The sequence below is a fragment of the Hyperolius riggenbachi genome, chromosome 3, assembly GCF_040937935.1.
Source record: "Hyperolius riggenbachi isolate aHypRig1 chromosome 3, aHypRig1.pri, whole genome shotgun sequence".
Classification (NCBI taxonomy): domain Eukaryota; kingdom Metazoa; phylum Chordata; class Amphibia; order Anura; family Hyperoliidae; genus Hyperolius; species Hyperolius riggenbachi.
In genome coordinates, this window is record NC_090648.1 from 281873519 (window position 1) to 281896143 (window position 22625).

The following is a 22625-nucleotide window of genomic DNA, read 5'->3' on the forward strand; positions in this document are numbered from 1 at the left end:
TAATTTGAGCTCTCAGCTGTGCCAGCTGGCTGCCTCAGCAGAGCTGCTAATGTGTAAACACAGGATGTTAACCTTATGTCTGCTTCCATGAAAGCAGGAAGTACACACACTGGAGATTTTTTGCTGGATTTGTATCAGCTGTAACAAAAATGTTTTTCTTTAAAGGTTATTATGCTGTTGCTTATCTTTTAGAGCAGAGAGGAATTTCCTCCTCGCCATCTATAAAATCTAGAAGACTGTACAAGGTGTGAAAGTGCGCCTTGAGATTAGACACACTCATCTCCTCTGCCTTCTATGTACAATGGACATAAAGGCCTCTTTTCCACGAACTGTTGAACTGTGTGCTCAGTAAGCAGTTGCCAGGCTGCAGTGAGCAGTTACCAGGCAGCAACCAGCAGTTACCAGGCAGCAGTGAGCAGTTGTGATCGTTTGAGAGGCATTTCACTGCCTATCAACAGTCCATGGAAAAGAGGCCAAACTCAAGCAAAACAAGCCCAAAAGGCTCATCCTAAAGCTACGTACACACATATGACAACGATCGTTCGTTTTGAACGACGAACAAACTTTTAATTGACGAAAGAACGACCTAAGTAAAGTTAGCTTTTAAAGGTGTGTAACGATCTGATCGTTAGAACGAACGTTACATCACGTAAAGCAACTATTGCGCTTGCGCATAAAAATGAAAAGTTCCATGGAGAAATAGCGAAATGCGCATGTCAAGCCTAGTACGAACGACCGTTTTCCAACGATGTACTACTTTTGCAAACAATCGTCGTTGGAAAAAATCCACCAAGCTAGATCGTTCGTTTTTAACGCTCTAGCTCGTCCGTCGTTAGACTTAATGGTCGTTGGCTGCTTTTTTTAATGATCATCGTTTGAAATTATCGGGGAACGATCGTTTCAAACGACTATAGTCGCATATGTGTCCTCACCTTAAAGGCCAACAGCAGAGAAGTGAAAATTATCACCTGCTATTTGTAGGTGATAAAAAAAAAAATCCTTAACACCATTTAATTGAGAATCTCAAATTGGATATACATTTTGGGGTAATTACCACACTTTTACCACAAGAGGTAATTTAGGGAGAGGAAAAAAATAGTGAATTTCAAAATGGAGATATTTTGGTCGATATTTATCACTACCTAAATTACCTCATGCGGTAACTCGTGAATAGAGCCCATTGTTTCAGATTTAGGTCTATGTAGTTAATTGTGTGACTACTTGTGCAATGTTTAGTGGGAAGCGGCGCTAGTGGGTATTCTCAGCTGCAATATTCCAAAAGGGGATTCCACAAACCTTTTAATTGAATAAATGTAAAAAGAAGGAACATGCGCTTCTAAAATATCAACTACTTTTAATCAGATGAATCAATACAATAAAATTTATCTAAAAGGATCCTATATTCATAAAAAGCAATCCACAATCATATCACCATACTATCCACACACTCATACACAATGTGTGACCTGCCGCATACAGCTTTCCAGCACCAAAAGAACTTCTTAGGCTATAATTCATAAAGGAGCTGTCGGTAGTGCGGGAAAACACCGTTCTTCTCCACAACCGGTACTTAAAGGATACCCCAACTGAAATGTGACATAATGAGATAGACATGTGTATGTACAGTGCCTAGCACACAGATAACTGTGCTGTGTTCCTTTTTTTCTTTCTCTGCCTGAAAGAGTAAAATATCAGGTATGTGAGTGGCTGACTCAGTCCTGACTCAGACAGGAAGTGACTACAGTGTGATCCTCACTGATAAGAAATTCCCCTTTTTTACCTCTTTCTTGCTCTCAGAAGCCATTTTCTGCTAGGAAAGTGTTTTATAGTTGGAATTTCTTATCAGTGAGGGTCACACTGTAGTCACTTCCTGTCTGAGTCAGGACTGAGTCAGCCACTTGCATACCTTATATTTAACTCTTTCAGGCAGAAAAATAAAAAAAGGAACACAGCATAGTTATCTGTGTGCTAGGCACTGTACATACACATGTCTATCTCATTGTGTCACATTTCAGTTGGGGTATCCTTTAAGACTTCTGGGTGGTCATTCATAAAGAAGTTGCCTGTTGCGATACAAGTGCGGAGGTTTTCTGGAGGAAGCTGGCGGTAGCGTGGCGGAAGACATGCGGAAACATAAAAGCTGCCCGATTCCCTCCGTGCGCTCCTCTGTCTGATGCTGCTTGGGAGGTCCGTCCTATTCATTTACACGTAATCCGCCCGCCTATCGCTACTGTCGAGCAAGCGGTATTTTACTTCCGCATACCGCTTGCTCTAATCTTTATGAATGGACGTGTTTGTAACTTTTTCTAGATAAATCTAGAAAAACTCCGCACAAGGCGGAAATGTATCGCTCTGTCAGCTTTTCATGCGGAAAGAGCCTTTATGAATGGGGATTATGCTGAGTGTTCGGTAAAGTCACCGGTATTAGGCATTTCCGCATGCGGAAATGCTTTATGAATGGTAGCCTATGTCTCCGAAAAACAGTTCAATTTTGATTAAAAGAATCTCAGGTTGCAACGTTATAACAGCCTTAAGCATGCAGGTCCTTCAGGAAAAAAATATATCCAATATGTCCGTAGTGACAATAGAAGAGTTTTTTATGCTCTCCACCGTTATGGATAGAACTCTAAAATCAGTCCTCCCAAAGTTGTAACTGATGGTCTATTATAAGCCTCTCGGCCATATACAAGATTGCCTATAACATTAATCCACTCAAGGTACCTTAAGTTTAAATGATCGAGTCCTTTTCTTCTGCTACCTGCGTAGCTGGGAACTCCAAAGCTCTCCGTCTAGATTGCGGATGCCCGGCGGCCTACGTCACTTCCTTCTGGCAATCCCAGTGGTGACGCTCACTCTTCCGGGGTTTCTCCGCTTGTAGTGTCTTTGTTGTCGGTGACGTCACCTTAAAGATATAGGAGCTATTTTTCAAAAGTGCAGCCGCTAAGCGCTTCCACGGCTTACAGCTCTTAGATATCTTGACACAAGATATCCTGAAGGACCTGCATGCTTAAGGAAAACCTGTACTGAAAATTAAAAGTCAAAATAACCATACACAAGTCATACGTACCTCCTGTGTAGTCTACTCCTCAATCTCTTTCTCCTCTCCTGTGTCCTGTTTGTCCACTGTGGTCAATGGAATTCTCCGTCCTCCATTTTGAATATGGCCATTACTCCATAACAGCTTTCTGGTCAGCACACAGTTAAACTGTAATATCTCCCACTTGAGCCATAGGGAAACATGGACACATCAGTTCTCCTCTCAGCTGTAACTGACAGCAACCGATATATAACTGACAGCAACTGAAATATTTCAGTTCTGACAAAATGTTGTCAGAACTGGAAGGGATTACTGTCAGAAGAAAATGGCGAGCTTCTGAGAGGAACTGATGGCAAGGTAACTATGTAATGTTCATTTGAAGTTATTGCATGTGTTTATTTTAAATAATTTTACTCAGTACAGGTTCTCTTTAAGGCTGTTATAACGTTGCAACCTGAGATTCTTTTAATCAAAATTGAACTGTTTTTCGGAGACTAGAAGTTCTTTTGGTGCTGGAAAGCTGTATGCGGCAGGTCAAGTATCATTCATAAAGCATTTCCGCATGCGGAAATGCTAAAAACAGCTGACTTTACCGACCACTCGGCAAAGTCAGCATTCATAAAGGCTCTTTCCGCATGAAAAAAAGACATACCGAGCAGAGTGATAAATCACCGCCTTGTGCGGTGATTAACGGAACAAATGTAGCAAAATGTTAATTCATAAAGAATACCGCCAGCGGTGTCAGGTCGGAAAGTCCCGCTCCCTCTGATGTGGCGATACCAATGCAAGTGAATGGAGACACACAGACCTCCCAGGCAGCTGCAGCCGAGCGGAACACGGAGAAATGTATCAACTCGGCAGCTTCCGTGTCTCCGCCTGCCTAACGCCTACCTATCGCCAGCCTAGTTCGGGGAATCTCCGCACTGCCACCGCACCTACACACTTCTTTATGAATGCCCCCCCAGAAGTCTAAAGTACCGGTTGCGGAGAAGAACGGGGTTTTCCCGCACTACCGACAGCCTCTTTATGAATGATACCCATTTATTGTGTATGAGTGTGTGGATAGTATGGTGATATGATTGTGGATTGCTTTTTATGAATATAGGATCCTTTTAGATAAATTTTATGGTATTGATTCATCTGATTAAAAGTAGTCGATATTTTAGAAGCGCATGTTCCTTCTTTTTACTTTTACTTGTGCAATGTGCATAAGCGAACTGGATTTTAGATTGAAGTGCGCAACAAAAGCCGATTGCGCACAACCCACAGGCGAGCAGAAGGAGCCGGGAGCACGCTGGTCTAAAGGGATGCAGAGGATGCAGTAATGTTTAATATTCGGCCTTCAAATACTCGGGTGCATATTGCTCCAGCGCCAGAGAGCCTTTCCATTGGCTGAGGAGTAAGGCCGTGTCTTGCCTATTGGCTCCGATTGGTTCAGACGATTTACACGTCATAGGCTCTTAAAGTCGTGTGCGTCAGAGTGTGCTTCCGAGCTCCCTGTTCTGTGTGGTTTGTGGGTGATCCCATTATCAGGCTGTCCCCATCGCTGCAGCACGAGCAGGTATGTCGCCAGAACTGTGTCCCGTGTGCTGCATGCTTCCTGCTCCTTCCACTATCAGTCATTTCCTTCAGGTGTCTAAAAGGCCTGTCTCAAGCACCCCTCCCCCTCCTCGCCCTGTGTGTTGCCATTCACCACACAATAATAACACAAAGCTTCACAACCCGCACGTGTTCTTTCCTTTTATATTGCACTGATACCCATTGCTTGCTCTATTACACATTGCTGCGAATTCTAATCGGCCCACCATCATGCTCACCAATCAATCCAGAATTATCCTAGGAGGTAGTTAGTATGGAAACTGTGCTGATTATCAGGTGTTTATGCGGCAAATTATTTTCATGCATTATTACTAAGGCCTCGTTCACATCATTTAGCGCAGATGGCTGTGCGATTGGAACGCAACGTGTTGGATCGCACGCCATCTGCGCTACTATGCGCTGCAGACCCCATTCATTACAATGAATGGGATCTGCGCTGCGATTTCCAAAAATGCGTGCAGCACGCGATAGCGCAATCGCGTATGATGGGAACGGTAGAAGGGCTGTCTATGCCCTTCTACCGTTCTTGCGTGTCGCACACTATATGTGCTGCCAAAATGCGCACAGCAGCGCGTATAGTCTGGACGAGCCCTCAATGTAAGATCCTAGCGGCATTCATTTGATGATGATTATTGCCTAATAGAGACTGTTCTTTGCAGCAGATTTTAAGATTGTAAAGCTGATGCCTGGATAGAAAAGTTTTTGGCAGCCTACCAATAAGGAAGTCTCAGACATAGAATACCTCTGGGCTCCTTCACACTAAGGCGTTTTTGTCATTTTTTTTTCAAGCACAGGCAATTTTCAAAATCGCCCTAAAACGCTTGTGCAATGACTCCCTAAGGCCCTGTTCACATCTAAAACCAGTTTTGCGGGAGTGATTTTTTTCCCTCGATTAACGCAGAAAAATAACTGTAAACTGTGGCGGTTTTGGAGCGATTAGCGATGCTATGCATGCTAACTGCTAATCGCAAACCGCTGCATGTAACACACTTGTGGTTAACGCTAACTGCAAACGCGGCAGTGAGAACACTGCCATGTGTTACATGTTGTAGCATTTTTTAAAAAAACGCTAGCGGTTTGCCTTGAGCGGGAATCCCGTGAATCCCGCTCAAGTGAGAACGGGCCCTAAGAGAGTTCACAGCTGAGTGGTTTCTTTGTGAACTACTCAGGAAAGCAGTGCCTGTACCCTTTTTTAGGTGATTTTGCCTCAATGGAAGGTATTGAAAAAACTCAAAACGCTCACAAAATCGCTTTGTGCAGTGATTGCGTGAGTGTTTTTAAGAATACATGCATTGTATTTTTTTTATTTCCGGGTCAAATAGTTCACTTCCTGACGCAAGAATTACAAAACCGCTCTGGAAAAGAGCAGTGGAGTGCTGGGAGAGGGGGGGGGAAAAGCTCATAAAAATGCTTGCGATTGTATTTTTTCGATTTTAGGTGTGAATGAGGCCTAAAGTAAATCTGTATGCAAATATGATTATTGCCTTAGTTTATACTGCCTTTTAATACATACTATACATTAAATTTGAATCGGCAAAGTACAGTGTGCTTTTTGCAATTGAATGTGGCTGCAAGGCCACTAACTCCAGTAACTCCTCTCAGCCAGTAAGGTGGTAGTTTTTCACCAGCACAAGGTAGACTTAAGGTCCGTACACACGCCGAACTGCAGGCAACGACTGGTCTGTCGTCACCTCCCGCTGGGCGAGTTTTCAGCAGACAGTCTGGCATGTGTACAGTCTGTCGGCGGACTGATACGGCTGTTTCTGAGCGATCCGCCCGGCGGATCGCTCAGAAACAGCCGTATCAGTCTGCAGACAGACTGTACACACGCCGGACAGCCGTTGGAACGCCCACCCAGCGGGAGGTGACGACGGACCCGTCGTTGCCTGCAGTCCGGCGTGTTTACGGACCTATAAGCCCATCTCTTTTCACTGGACCAAACTACTTATGTAGTTCTTCCATTGTGTGTGTGTGTGTATGTATGTATGATGATGCATTTAATTAATAGTACAGTATAAACTCATTATAGTGAACTCCACGGGACCAGGAATAGTGGTTTACTATATCAGGAATTGTCCTAGAAATGGCCCAGAATGCCCTGGTATATTCTCTGCTGCAAAAGACCAACTCTGTCCTCCTATCGAAGGTACAGTACGAGCACTTGCACATTTGGTGGAATACTTGATTATGTATACGTTAGGGCTGCATAGCCAGGCTGGACAAAATGCTGCTACGGTATTGCAGCCATCACTGAATAGAGGCAGCCAATTGATTCCTGTGAGTGGCTGCGATACTTCCACTGGCGGGACTTGCAGCCTGTGTCCTGCAAAACTTAGGCGCAGTGCACACCAAAACCGCTAGCAGATCTGCAAAATGCTAGAGGTTTTTGAAGCAGATTTTCAGAGCAATTCTAGGCATGTTTAGAGAGGTTTTCTAAACATGCCTAGTGTTTTTTGGAGCATTTTTGTGTAGCAGATTACAAATATTGTTACAGTGAAGCTGCTACTGAACAGCTAATGTAACAAAAACGCCTTGAAACAGCTCTGATCTAGCGTTTTTCAGAGCAGTTTGAACTTTTCCTATACTTTGAGGCAGAAACGCATCAGCAAACAGCAAAAGTGCTGCAGGACCCATGTTTGCGGTTTGCTAAAAAACTCTGTGTGCACCAGGCCTTACTGCTCACACTTGAGCCAATCATGAAACCACTTTTCAAAATGCAGCCAATCCTAAGCCACTCGCATCTTTAATGTGAGTGGCAGTTGACAGAAAACTGGAGTATTTGCATCATACCAGTTCAGCAGTAACAAAGGGATGCACTCTCTACTCATCATGCGGTTAAGACACAATGCATCATGATCTACTTAAAGGGAAGGTTCAGGGACTGTTTAAAAAAAATAAAAATCCGCATCCACTTACCTGGGGCTTCCTCCAGCCCGTGGCAGGCAGGAGGTGCCCTCGGCGCCGCTCCGCAGGCTGCCGGTGGCCGACCCGACCTGGCCAGGCCGGCGGCCAGGTCGGGCTCCTTCCGGGTTCCAAAATGCGCCTCAGCCCGGAGGATGTCCGATGACGTCAGCGCGCCACCGTGAGGCGCATTTTGGAACGCGGAAGGAGCCCGACCTGGCCGCCGGCCTGGCTAGGTTGGGTCGGCCACCGGAGACCACCGGCAGCCTGCGGAGCGGCGCCGAGGGCACCTCCTGCCTGCCACGGGCTGGAGGAAGCCCCAGGTAAGTGGATGCGGATTTTTATTTTTTTTTAAACAGTCCCTGAACCTTCCCTTTAACGCAGTTTAGTACATGCAGCCCAAGATTTCCTGCTTTAAATTGCTCCTGCATCAGTCAGCATGCAAGCATACACTTAATGCACCACAACTTTAATTGAGCCAGAATGACCCTTAGGCCTCTTTCAGACGGGAGGCTGAAGTGTGTGCACCATTACCACTTGGGCCACACCTACTGAATTACTAGATCAGTTCCTATGCACACACGACTTCCCACGCCCAATCTGTTAGCAGCATTTGCAATACAGTAGAATACCTTTTTTTTTTTATAGCAAACTCCAAGGGACCAGGAAAAGTGGTTTACTATATTAGAAGTTTTCTGTATCAGAAATGGTCATACTCAAGCACAAGTATACTATAGTACTGGAGCTTAAAGCAAACCCAAGGTGAACATAAACTGATGGGATGATACATTGTATTTATGATCCTACACCTAAAAATACATTTTTAGATATTCCATGGTTTTAATTTACATTTAAACAATTATAAACTATATGGAATGTTTTGTTTCCTTCTGCCCAGTGCTCTAACCAAAGCCTGGGTTGTAATGGGAAGGTGTAGGACAGGAAGCATGATCTTGTGGGGTAAAGGTTAGGCCACCACAGCAGTATAGCAGCTGTCTGCAGCATCATCTTCAGAAGGGAAGCAGAACTCTCCTGGCGACGTGAGCGGCACGGCTGGGTGCTTGCACAGACTCGGGAGCCGCTGACCTCGACAGGCCGGCAGCTACTACGGAGGAGACCCCGGGCGACCCACTGAGAGCGGAGCTGCGGGGAGGGACACACAAGCTTCTAGGGGCAACCTTTAGTTAATGTTTTTAAAAAGTGCTGGGGCTGAAATTGCTCTCCTTTTCATGCATGATATCTGTACTCTTTGTGATGTGTGGATTGCCTGAGTAATTGGCTGCACATAATAGAAGATTGTAATGTATTCTCAACACCTGCACTGATCCTGTGGCAAGAAGCAAACTGTTTTGCATGCATATATTTTTAAAGCCTTATACACACTCTGGTTAAATCTAGGTGCACAGGCTTGATGACACTCTGCTGCGGCACACTTTAAAGCTTGAATACTGTAGGTATGTCCCTTTAAGGTTTACATACTTCTGCGCATTTTAGTTACCATTCTGCCCGTTAAAATCATCGACTTACAAGTCGATGCTGAGCTGACAGAGCTCTGCTGTCTTTATGACCTCTCTTGCTTGCGTCTGCTCCCTTTCTCCGCCCCTCGATGCTCGTTCATTCAGCGCAGGGTAGCCAGCGCCGTGCGTGAACAAGCAGGATGAAAGTTCTGAGTGCACGAGAGGAGAAACTGAGCATGCTCAGTGCTGGAGTCCTCTCGTGCACGGGTGCAGCAGCAAGTGAACACGCATTATGCCATGGAAGTAGTTCTAGATTGCGGCCGTCTTGACAGGAGCCTGGAAGGCCAGAAGAAATTAAAAATCCGGTGATTGCGACAGGGAGCTGCGAAAATTACATGACTGTCTAAGGGGAAAAATGGAGAAGCCGGTGGTATGTTTATTATTGATATTTTCAACAATATTTCAGTTCTGCTTTAAGCATAGTCTCAGCTGTAAATTTAATGTGTGTACAGGAGACCCTCAGTGCCAGATCTTTAGTGACAATGACACTCAATTGATCCCTTAAGTGCATTGTTCTCCACCTAACTCTGCCACCGGTAGCCATGCTGTGCATCATCCCTCCCCCACCCCATACAGCATCAGATGCGCCGCTTAGGCTAGCAATGAATCTGTAGAGCACTCAGCACCGATCTTTTGCTGGAGAAAACTTTGGGATTATTGGTGACTTTACCAGTGTGCTTTTGGGAGGAGGCAGTGTCTCCTACGTGGGTAAAATCTGTAGTATCCGAAGGAAACTCAGGCGAACATGGGAGAACATACAGACTCCATACTGTTAGTGTCTTGGCCCAGTTTCAAATCAGAGACCTTAGTGCTGCAAGGCAAGTGTTCTATCCACTATGCCACTATGTTGTGCAGATAATCACAAAGACTGGATATGTGTGCAGGTTTAGGACTTAAGCCAAGAGAGGGCATTGAGGCTGCTGATGTGAAGACCCAAAAGCTCCTCACAGTGCATGGGGGTTCCCAACTCCAAAATAACACCCAGTAGCTGCACACCAGTTGGAAAGAGGACGTGTGGGGTCTGGTAAGTGTCAATGCACTGGACGAATTCTAGATCATCCAGGAGTGAGTACGTTTGCCACAAAAGATGAGCTGTTGAGAGAATCCCTGAGACTGCAGCAGACATCAAAAGACCAAATTAGAGGAAGTGCCATGGCAAGACAAGACCCGTCATGTGAACAGGCACTAAGCACCAGATCTATAGCTGTGATCTGTCACACTAGAAAGAACCCAAGATGCAGGTTGAGTAGAGAGGCCTTGAAAACAGTATGAATGAGTTAACCATTGTAGAGCACTTTCTCCTGTAGGTCTCCTAGCATGTGGTCAGCTAAGGAGAGCTATGGACACTTAAGGCTTCTTGCACACCAAGACGTTGCATTAGGTGGCACGTTAAGGTCGCATAACGTGCACCTAACACAACGTATGGTGCTGCAAGAGCCGACGGTAGAGTGAGCCGCGTTAGGCGGCTCGAGTCCTATAATGTCTCCCAGAGTGGCGCTGATTGGCAAGCGGGACCACGTGATGCGGAGCGAGACACTCCGCATCACGTGGTCCCGCCGGCCAATCAGCACCCGCCAGTGCAGTGAATATTAAGTAGCCATGTGCGCGGCTACTGCAGCTGGCTCTCCCCGCCTCCTCCGCCTCCCACTGCGCATGTGCAAACAGTCTAACGCGGCTATAGCCGCTCCAACGCCGTAGCATGCTGCACTTTGCACAGAACGTGCAGCGTTACATGTAACGCAACGTGGGCTGTGTGAACAGCCCACTTGTGTTACATTGCTGTGCGTTGGGGGAGCGTTACAGGCGCACTAACTGTAACGTCTTGGTGTGTAAGCAGCCTAAAGCATGGTCCGTAAGCTATTCTGTGTGTGTGTGTGTGTGTTTCTATGTATTTATACCCCATGCTAGCATTAGTTTCTTAGGTAAAAGCCAATTAACATACCAGTATGTTTATGGCCTACTCAGTGGAAACTCAAGTAAACACTGTGAGAACAAACAGACTGTGTATGCAGGTGATGTTAGGCCCCGTAATCAAACCTGTTACTCCAGTGCTGCAAAATGAGTACAGGCTGCTACATATAGTGGCAGGGTGTTGGATTTAGGCAGGAATAGACATGCCCTCAATGGCATAACTAGCTAGCTGGAATTGTGTACAGGAATATTAGCACAGTGGATAGGCCAAACACCCTTCCAAGTCCAGATAAGAAATACCCAAGAACGTTTTGGAGAATAATGGAGCTAAAACCCAGTTGAACGTGCAGATCCAGACAGACTGGTACTGGCTTTCATGGCAGTAGACAAGTTCTAGGAGACTTTAGTGGTAGCAGATGTACCAGGGCCAAGTAACAGCAATATCAGGAGTATGAAAAGCTAGAGAAGTACCAGGGCCAGAAAGAGGAACTAGATAGCATGTGGACAGTGAAGGCCAAAGTGGTTCTGCTTATGGTAGGTACATTTGGGTTTGTTACTCCTCAGCTGTCTCCAACAGATCCCAAGAACAACATCCTGGTTCTCTCTGAAGAGTGCAGAGTTAGTAATACCTAACATACTGCTCGGAACCCTCAAGCTTGTCAATGGAGCTACCATAGTTTCAAATAAAGTTTTTCCTGGATCTTTAATTCGATTTTTATTTTCCAGCTCTAATATATATATTTTAGCCTCAGTGCATTGTGAGATGTGTCTGAGCAAGGAGGTTTTTAACCTTCTAAAACACCACTTGCTTTGTACAAAGGCACCATTAAAAAAATAACAAAACAAATTCCCACTTAAAAAAACTTATACTAGTTTGTGGAACTACAGTATATATTGCTTTAAACTCCTAATTGTATAATTTTGCAACATTTTATTTGAAAAGCCACACACATCTTTGCTGGCTCATGCCTTCACATGTACTGTTTCTTCCTGTTCTCTATAAGTACCTCTTATGGTACCTGCTGGTCTCGCCCACATAATCTTTTATACTTGTATGTGGAAATATTGAACATAGTATGCAGGCCTACCATAACAATGTGACAAAGTTACTGTATTTCCAATTTGTTAAGCCACATATAGATGATAGTGAGATTAAATAATATACCAATCTTATGTCCATCTTAGTGTTTTTTTTTGTTGAGCTCGTACAAAAGGTTTTTCTGTTTTTAGGTCAGGGAGCTGGACTCCCAGTATATAAAGCTTAGAAGGTGGTAGAAGTTCTGAGGCTCACAACCTTTTTCTGGCTTTTTAGCTTTAGATCTTCCATGGATGCTGAAATTCAAAGAGACGGTCGGATTTTAGATTTAGTTGATGACGCCTGGAAAGAGGATAAATTGCCATATGAAGATGTAACTGTTCCAGTGAATGAACTTCCAGAACCTGAACAAGATAACGGAGTAACAGAGACAGTGAAAGAGCAAGAAATGAAGTGGGCCGATCTGGCCTTGCAATATCTGCATGAAAATATTCCTTTGTCAGGGAGCTGAATGCATTTAGACTTTTTGAGACTCAAGATGTTAAGGAATCCATCGCCAAATTGGCATATTCACTCCATTTTTCTAGCAGTGCAGTTTTACTCTCCAAGAATAGAGGCTTGCTCTTTCATTTAGTGATCTCCTTCCATAACAATATGGACTTTATTTGACTGCCTGCCATCAGTACTTGTCTTACTGTCTTTAACTGTCAAAATAAAAATTATTTAAAAAAAATGAAAACAATTACTGAGGACTGTGGAATAAAAATCTGAGTTCAAAGTAACAAGTGTTCAAAGCTCCAGGACAGTGTATTGCAGCAAAGGCTTGGAACCCACTTCACACAACTCCTATGTGTCTTCTCTTTGGCTCTCAAGTTGTTCTGCCAGTGCTCACTAGTATGGAGCCAAACATTCTCCTGGCATGGGCATTTTGCTGAATGCTGTGTGGCATTATAACACACCACATGCGCTGCACTGTGAATGCCGCTATAGGCTGAGTAACAATGTAGCCATTACGCTGCACCACAACGCACCACTGTGAACCTAAGGGCACACCTGAAGTGAGAGGAATATGGAGGCTGACATTTTATTTCTTTTTAATGTCTTTATTTTTCAATCCAAAATCATAACATACAGATAAAAGCTCACGCGTATCTGAGAGCGGTATGGCTCCTTAATCATAGCTTACAATTACATGTTTCGCACAGATTATATAGGTGTGTAGGCACTCCCACGGATGTCACCTGTAATCTTAAGCCCGGTTCACATAGCGTTTTTTGTGGAGCCGACTGTCCGGATCTGGCCATCAGGATCAGGAAAAACAGTCAGTTTTTACAGCCAGTGTGCTGTAAACTGTCAGTTTTCTATTTGTTACTATGTAGCTGCAGAACTTTCCGTTGAGCAAAACAGTCTGGAAAATTAGGTCCAGTTCCGTTGGCAAACGCAGATGTGAACCGGGTCTTAAAGAGACATACAAGGTATTTTAAAAATGGTGTGAACCAATACAATACATCACGTAAAAAAAGTGAAATGTCACAATATAACTGTAAAAACACAGAGAAACTGCATCAGATATCTTATGCATCCAATCGAGTACAATATTATAGACAATCGTGACACAAGCAAGGAAAGTATGTTATATCATTTAAAATACCTTGTATGTCTCTTTAAGATTACAGGTGACACCCATGGGAGTGTCTACCCTCCTGTATAATCTGTGCAACACATGTAATTGTAAATTATGATTAAGGATCCATTCCTCTCTACGATACGCGTGAGATTTTATCTGTATGTTATGATGTTGGATTGAAGAAACAGGTTTACGAGAACAGAACTTCTATTATATCAGAGTTTACTATACCAAGTGCTACTCCCAATATGCTTATGATGGGGCTTGGCTGGGACCTGAACCTTAGTTTACTATACCCAAATGTTTAGTACACCAGAGTTTATAAAAAGATTATACTGTACATGCACACCGCCGCAGGGGGCGTTCACTCACCCTTGACACCTCTAACTGCTGTGCTCTGTCACATTCCAGCTCTCATAGTTTTTCCTTGTGCAGGAGGCATGTGAGAGCTAGATTGCGATGTGGAGGGCAGCACACAAGGTGGTGAGTTACAGCCCCCTTTTGTGGTGTGCATGTACAAAGTTCAGGCTATGATGAAAGAACTTGGAACAAAGTTACACATTTTAATATTCCAAACACGATGACAAGGAGAAATATTCCACACAATATGCCCCAACTAGTGCTTTAAAGGGAGCCTGAAGTGAAGCATTGGTTGCTGCCGGATTTATTTGTAAACAATATCAGTTGTCTGGCAGCCCTGTTAATGTCTTTGGCTGCAGCATGCATATACATGGCTGCATAGAGGCAGAGGATCAGTATGATAGCCAGGATGTTCGGAAAAAGACTGCTACACTCACATTCAGTAGACACCTTGGAGCAGGGAAATCAATGCTAGAGTCCAGATAGTAACCAAAGGAATATACCGCTACACCAGAGGGTCAGGTGAAAGTAGAAAAAGACTTTAGTTTTAGCCAATGCGATATTCTGTATCTGGCTATAGTGGAAAGTGGGTGGGTGCAAGCATCATATGTCAGTCAGAGGCCAATGAGCCGGCTGGCAGCAAATTGTAGCCTGCTCTCTACCTGCGCATTTCTCTGGGCCTGTGGGGACTACTTCAAAAGCACCAGCCAGTGAGACCTATGCTTCCTGTGTAAGTTGCTGCTTGATTATTGTGGGAATTCCCTGTCATCTGTGACTTGCTTGTGCATGGCTGCAACAATACTGTATCATCCAGGCTGCACAGAAATGTGGACCGAGAAGCACACTATAGTACATTACCTGCATTATCTTGTGAGATCTATGCTTCCTGTGCAAGCTGTTGCATGATTATTGCACGCAAATTCCCTGCATAGTTGAATACTGTGCATTTTGCTCTAACTGAGACATTGTCTGTTCTTGCTTGCTGAAGCGTTGAAAAGAAGAAACGACTCCTAATTATGGACTGAATTAAGAGACAGTACTATAGTATACTTTATTTGCTTGATTATGACAGTTTCTGATATAGTAAACTTCTGATATAGTAAACCACTTTTCCTGGTCCCTTGGAGTTTACTATAAAGGGATTCTACTGTACAAAGATACAGGAATTTGGAACGAGGTTCTGAATTTGAATATTCTGAAAATTATTACCCCAATCTATTTTAGTCTTCAACACACATAGCTTTGGACGTTGTGCATAAAGCATTTTTTTATTACCTTGCAACTCTGATTTACAATGCTTATTCTGTGTGACTGTCAGATGCCAGCTTGGTTAGACTAAATAGGCCTTCCTCCATCTCGTTATTGCTCAAATGAGGAAGTCAGGGAGGAGCTAAAATGTAAGGCCAGCCAGTCTTTCACTGTGAACACAGAGCAGACTCTATCCGCTTCCTCTGTGCTGCTGCTGACAAGTTTGTCCTTTTGTTACCAGCATTGTACATACCGCTCTTTAGAGTCTCATCAATTCTTGTCTAGGTACTCTCTGTTGATTATGTAATCAAGCATTTACCCTTTCCACAGCCTCCCCAATGTGTGTGTATAAAAGTTTAATAAAGTAGTTTTGTTCACCTCTAAAATCGAAATCGCTGACGCCGGCGATTTTTTTTTTTTTTTTTTTTTTTGTGAGCGTTTTGCGCTTTTCCTATGCCTTCCACTGTAACAACATTGCCCTAAAAATGGTACAGGCAATTCTTTGCTGAGCGGATTGGAAACAAACCGCTCAGATGTGTACACTCTCATAGGGAATCATTGCACAAGCGCTTTCAGGACGATTTTGCAAATTGCCGGCTTAAAAAATAGCGAAAACGTCCTAGGTGTGAACAAGCCCTTCGAAATTGTTGCTTACTGCAGATTGAGAAGAGCCACATGACCTTTATAAGGACACTGGGAGGAGTTACATGTGGTATTACACATTGAGCAGGAGGAACCTAGTTGCAGCACTAGCCCCAGATTGCGGTGGGAGACTTGGATATGTTATCTGTTTTGTGAAAGGAAATACTACTTGCCTGGCAATAAGAAGCTACTGGATGTTGCCCGGCAGAAGCCAGACAGGTACATTCAGGCTACGTTTACCTATGGTGCAGTGCAATTGTCTTGCGTCAGGAGAGCATGGAACAGGTCAATTGTTCTTCACCATTCCCCCATGCAGAATACCCTGCATCAGATGTGCGCCAACAGGGTGATATGTGTAGCGCTGCCCTCCGCTCAGTAACCTGTTGGCTGCTGGACAGGAAGTACATAACTTACTGCATCCTCATAGACTTGCATTGCTGCGTAATCCATGCAGTAGGCACAGACCATGCAACCACGCACTGCAAGAGTTTGTGGCTGATTTGCATTTTTCTCTACTTCCGTCGCACCGCCATAGTGTGTACGTTTCCATAGACTTACATTGCAATTGCGATGAGTTGCGGTCTGGGAGAGTACCACAATGCAACAAAACGCTAGAAGTGTAAAAGTAGCCTTTAAAGGGGTTATGTGGAGTCCTGCAATAAACAAAAACAGACACTTACCTGGGGCTTCTCTCAGTCCCCTGTAGCTGTCATGTCCCACGACGTTCTCATACGATCACCCGTACCCCGCAGCCAGCACCAGGCAATTATTCATCTAACAAGATGAATAATGCATCTCCAGAAGCTTACTGCGCATGTACGAGGTTTTCTTGTACTTTCCCGGAGACGCGTGCGGGAGCGTGCACGGCCACGCAGACGCGTGACACGTGTAATTAGACCGGGACCGGCGGCAGGGGATGAGTGATCGGAGGAGGACGGCGCGGGACATGACGGCTACAGGGGGCTGATAGAAGCCCCAGGTAAGTGTCTGTTTTTGTTTATTGCAGGACTCCACAGAACCCCTTTAAATTGTACCTGAGATGGGGATACAAAGATGAAATATACATTCCGGAGGCGTCCTCCAGCCCCCTCCGGCCTGATCGCTCCCTCATTGTCCTCATGCGCCGCCTGGTTGTTCTGCAACTAGCCCCGGTAAACAGGGCTGCGGAGTTGGGTGAATTTTGTACCAAATCCACAGCCCTGGTGAGAATTAGGCTAAGCAGGCTGAGACATGTTGGGTAGTCGGAGTCTGTGATTTCATAAACTGAGGAGTCGGTGTTGGAGTTGGATGATTTTTGTACCGACACCACAGACCGGCTACGTGAGCTTCCTCTGCTGGGAATGCTCTAGGTAACAGGAGTAAGACGAGACTGGTGCACTTTCCATGGCCAGTTGCAGAAGAGACAGGAGGCGGAGGGAGGATAGTGGCGAGGAAGCGATTAGGCCTGAGAGGGTTGGTGGAAGCCCCAGGTATGTATATTTCTTCTTTGTATCCCCATCTGAGGTTTACTTTAAGTGTCTACTGCAACATTGCATTGGGAGGCTGAGCTAGTGATAGAGAAGAAAAAAAAACCCAAAGCAGAATCACCTTTTTTCATATTTAACTAGAGAAGTGCTGTCATTTTCACCCCAATAAATGGTAAGGCACTTTGGCCTCGATTCATAAAGCATTCCCGCATTCGGAAATGCTGAAAACTGCTCACTTTACCGACCACACAGCAAAATCTGTATTCATAAAGGCTTTTTCCGCATGAAAAGCCGACATTCGCGAGCAGAGTGATCAATCACCGCCTTGCGCGGTGATTATCATAGCAAAAGTAACAAATGTCAATTCATAAAGATTAGAGGTAGCGGTATGTGGACGGGTATTACCGCTACCTCTGATGTGGCGAGAAGCGTGCGGAATACATTGCAGTGAATGGGACAGACCTCCCAAGCAGCTGCAGAGAGAACACCGCACGGAGGGATTCCGCCTGCTTCTCCTGTTTCCGCATGTCTCCCGACAGCCTAACGCCTGCCTACAGCGGAATATCTCCGCACGCCTGTCACAACTAGCAAAATTTTTATGAATTACCACCCTGAAGGCGGAAATACCGACAGCGGTGATTCCCCGCTCGACGTTACCTTCCCGACAGCACTTTTATGAATCGAGGCCTAAGTGGGAGATCACTTAGGTATAGTTTTTGGGAACAGATTGGATTCAGAGTGAGGTAACTCGGTATGCAACCCCTACAGATCACTTTGATAGTATTTGTGAAGCTGACAAAAAAGGACAGCACATATGAAGGTGTGCTCACTTTGATATGCTAGTATGTATTTAGCAATAAATGTCTTGGGAAATGTTTTTACATGTGCACTCTAGTGCATCAAGACTGCATATGCAAAGGCCTATCCTAAAGAGAACCCCAGTGGAACCTAAAGAAAAATAATTAGATACTTACCTAATAAGAGGTTAGCCTCTGGATCCTCAGGAGGTTTTCCATGTCCTCCTAAAGACCACCACTGCTGCCCGGGTCCCCTTTATGATTACGACCACACTCCTCTCCATGCTTGAACGTGGACATACAGCACCTGCACGAAGCAGTCACGCCTGCTCAGTAGCACGGAGCAGGTTGCGTACAGTGGCTTTGGCGTACTGCACAGGCATGCCCATACTTGCACAGGCACAGTTCTACCAGGCTCGTGCATGGTATGATAACATATCTGACAAGCTTTCATCAGATATGTTTTGGGGGTCCAGATGTGGCAAAGGTGGGAATCTGGATGCTCCAGATGCTTCCCTCTTCCTAGATATGTATCTAATTTTTGTTATTAGGTTAGTCTTTGATACGTTTACTAGTGAAAACTAATTTAGAAAAGGCCTGGGAGAAAGTGCTGTGGTCAGATGATGATACCCAGGCCTGGATTTACATCACAGGAACCTATAGGCACAGATGTCCTGGCACCCTAGACTTCACCCTCCATGAACCTACTAGCCTTTACTGCACAGCACTGCACATGTGCTTGCTGGCCTAGCTGTCACTTCTCCCTTACTTCCCTTGCCTGTCATAGGCAGCTATGGGTGTCCCGTAGCATTAGGTACGCTCAGTATTAAATAGCCAGTGGTGCCCCAGGCTTAAGGGAGATCTAGTCAGTGGAATGAGAGCTGGGTGAGTAATCTCTCATTCATGCTCTACTCAGAACTCTGCATAGGGAGGGAGGAGCTGGGGAAGGGGAGTGAGACACCTTTCCATCATCAGGCGCCTGTAGGCATGTGCCTTATGGTAATCCAGCCCTGATGATACCAAATAGAGCTCTTTGGAATCAGCTTGAACAGCTGTGTTTGGAGTAAGAAAAATACTGAGTAAAACTCTAAAAACACCCTCCCCACAGTCAACCATGAAAGTGGAAACATTTTGCTTTGAAGCTTTTCTTCTAAGGCAGTGATAGGCAAACTTGGCTCTCCAGCTGTTAAGGAACTACAAGTCCCACAATGCACTGCAGGAGTCTGAGAGCCACAGTCATGATTCATAAAGGCAAATGCATTGTGGGACTTGTAGTTCCTTAACAGCTGGAGAGCCACGTTTGCAGATGACTGTTCTAAGGGTACAGGGACAACTGCAGGACACTGCATTGAGGAGCTAATGAACCTTAACGTTTCTCAGGCAGAACACTGAAAATGGTTCAAGGTTGAGTCTCCTAGCATGACAGTGACAAAAAACACACTGCCAGGGCAACAAAGCAGTGGCTCAAGAAGAAACACATGAAGCTCCTGTAATGGTCTAGCCCAGGGGTAGGGAACCTATGGCTCGGGAGCCATATGTGGCTCTTTTGATGGCTACATCTGGCTCACATACAAATCAGTAGGTTTTGAGTCACTAAGCTACATTGCTCAAGCAGCGCAGCTGAGTGTGGCAGCGCAAATAACATTTTCAAAGTAGGCACCCTACTGCTGTAGCATGCACTACAAACTTACTCGCACTCCCCCTGAATGAACGCCTGTTCCAATTGTCCCACCCTGGATCCTGTTAGGTCCAGTGACTTTGTAGGACGAGATCCCAGCACTTTGACTGGCCCAATAGGCTGTCTGTCACTTGACAAGCAGCCTATTGGGCTAAAGTGCGGGGATCTCGTCCTACAAAGGGAATCAACCCCCAAGTCAGCTAGCTAATTGTACAAGCTGTTAGTCGGTATTTCTCCTGTCTGACCCTCTGGGAAATTACTGATGTTGTTGAAACCCTAGAGAAGCTGAAGACGTGTTTTACACTTCTGCTGTCCGGAGGATCAACTGTATACACATCACCATAGCAACAGGAACGTGAGCCCTACTGTCCCAGTTTGAAACATACTGTATTGTATGGCTCTCACGGAATTTCATTTAAAAATATGTGGCGTTTATGGCTCTCAGCCAAAAAGGTTCCTGACCCCTGGTCTAGCCTGTCAACAGAGCTTTATCTGATAGAAAATCTGTAGAGGGAGCAGAATGTGAACCTGAGGTGAGAGTTATGTGAAGGCTGCCATGTTTATTGACTTTGAAGCAATACCAGTTGCCTGACTGTCCTGCTGATCCTCTGCCTCTTAATACTTTCAGCCATAGACCCTGAACAAGCATAGGCAGATCAGGTGTCAAGATTAGCTGCATGCTTGTTTCTGATGTTATTCAGATACTACTGCAGCCAGATAGACCAGCAGGACTGCCAGGCAACTGGTATTATTTAAAAGGAAACAAATATGGCAGCCTCCATATCCCACTTACCTCGGGTTCACTTGAAGGTAGTTGTCAAACATCAGCCTCAAAACCAGGGCTGTGGAGTCGGAGCAATTTTGGGTGCCTGGAGTTGGAGTCGGGGAAAAAATGCACTGACTCCTAATGAATTTGTAACTGTAATTAAAATAGAAAATATGATAAAATGTTCTATTTCTCAGATAATAGTCATTAAAAATAATGTATATATACAGTAATAGCTGTGCTCAGTCCACAAAAATGAAATAAACCAATCAAAATTAGTTACTTGTGCTGCTTCAATAAAGCAGTCCCCGTATTTTTAAAGTCAGATATACACATCTGATTGTGACTGTATATATATGATATGTACACAGGAATCTCTTATATATACTAAATAACATCTATGCTGTAAGTATAAAGCCTGATGTATAGCCGTGTCACTAATAGAGACGGTCAATGAGATGGAAATAATTCTGCATTGCTGCTGGATTATGCAAATGTATGCACTCTCTTTACTCATGAAATCAAATAATTTGATATGTTGTTAAAATTTGGTTTGGTGACTACAAATTAAAGGGTACCTGAGACGTATGAAAAGAAAAGTGTTATACATACCTGGGGCTTCTTCCAGCCCCCTTCAGGCTAATTAGTCCCTCGCTGTCCACCTCCACCAACTGGATCTTCTGCTATGAGTCCTGGTAATTCAGCCAGTCAGCACAGTCTGGCTACGTGCCGCTTCCACAGCCAGGAGCATTCTGCACCTGCGCAATAGTGCTGTGCAGGTGTAGTACGCTCCCGGCGGCGGAATGTGTGCATGCGCACTACACCACACTGGCTCAAGTACCTGGACTCATAGCAGAAGATCCAGGTGGCGGAGGAGGACAGCGAGGGACTGATTAGCCTGAAGGGGGCTGGAGGAAGCCCCAGGTATGTATAAAACTTTAATTTCATCTGTCTCAGGTTTACTTTGTTACACAGTAGTACTATACTCTACATATGCACTCCCCACAGAGCTGCAGGGAATCCACTGAGAATGTTGTGCACATTGAACAGAGGTGTTGTCTATCACCCATAAACCTGGTTCAGATTGTGCATGTAGAATGTGTAATAGAGGAAGAATCTCCTCATTCCCCTGCAGAGTACCTGCACATCATTCTTACATGTACCCACGGTTACATTGCCTAGGGCCTTATAGATGTTCTTTGTTCCGGTTTGTACCTTTTACAAGTACCAGTACTCTTATCAAGGACTAGTTTTAGTCTAAAAGGGAATAAATATAGTAGTCTACATATCCTTCTCACTTCAGTTGTCTTGTAAAATTCCTAAGCATTGGCAGTTAAGAGACGAATTTCACGTTACATACTGTTAATCAACAAAATTGTAATATGCAAATTAGAGGAGTCAGAGTCGGTGGAATCCTAAACTGAGGAGTCGGTGGATGTTTGGACCGACTCCACAGCCCTGCTCAAAACTTTACTGACTTCAAAGATGAGTGAACCAAAACCCCTCCTGTGTGCAAACCTGGTGGCCATCTCCAAGAAACATCCAACTCCTGTGTTTGCCAGCAAGGGGTTTGCCACCAAGTACTAAGTCTTCTCTTGATAGGAGATCAAATACTTATTTCACCCATTACAATGCACATCAAGCTCTGACTTTGGGGCACTGGGAGTTTGATGGTTGATACCCCTAGAAAAGGTCATAAATAATTGAATTATATTCTTTTTACCTCATTACTAGTTGCTTTAATCACTCATCTAGAGACAGTCTCTCACTCATTTAAATGGAGAAAAGCAGTTGGTACCTTATTTACACACCTAAGTATTTATACGCTAATAAAATGCACAAAGGAGTGTCACAGTCCACAGAAATATAAAGTGTGTGCATTTTAAATAAGTACAAGTATAATCTTGTAATAAACTCTGATATAGTAAACATTTGGGTAAAGTAAACTTCCTCTCCTGGTCCCGGCCAATCCCTATTATAAATTTATGGAAGCAACTTCTGGTATATAATATTTCTGATATTATAAAACATGGATTTTGG

The 22625-nt window shown here is 44.5% G+C and overlaps 2 protein-coding genes across 3 annotated transcripts in view; both read left to right on the forward strand.

Annotated features, from left to right (window-relative positions):
* Positions 1-4511: 4511 nt before the first annotated feature.
* AASS (aminoadipate-semialdehyde synthase) overlaps positions 4512-22625 on the forward strand; it is a 113410-nt gene continuing 95296 nt past the window's right edge. The window contains exon 1 of the mRNA XM_068276395.1: positions 4512-4598. The gene's annotated coding sequence lies outside the window, so the exon portion shown is untranslated. The remainder of the gene's footprint in view (positions 4599-22625) is intronic.
* ANAPC13 (anaphase promoting complex subunit 13) lies at positions 4515-12743 on the forward strand. Of its 2 annotated transcripts, none has more exons than XM_068276397.1 (2): positions 4515-4598; positions 12278-12743. In XM_068276397.1, the coding sequence occupies exon 2, from the start codon at positions 12291-12293 to the stop codon at positions 12510-12512; it is 222 nt and encodes a 73-aa protein (XP_068132498.1). In that variant the 5' UTR covers positions 4515-4598; positions 12278-12290; the 3' UTR covers positions 12513-12743. The 2 variants fall into 2 exon arrangements, with proteins under 2 accessions (XP_068132498.1, XP_068132497.1); XM_068276396.1 differs by lacking the exon at positions 4515-4598 and adding an exon at positions 8966-8991.

Excerpts from the sequence above, each read along its gene's own strand:
- ANAPC13 (XM_068276397.1), top strand. The coding sequence starts at position 12,291 with ATGGATGCTGAAATTCAAAGAGACGGTCGGATTTTAGATTTAGTTGAT.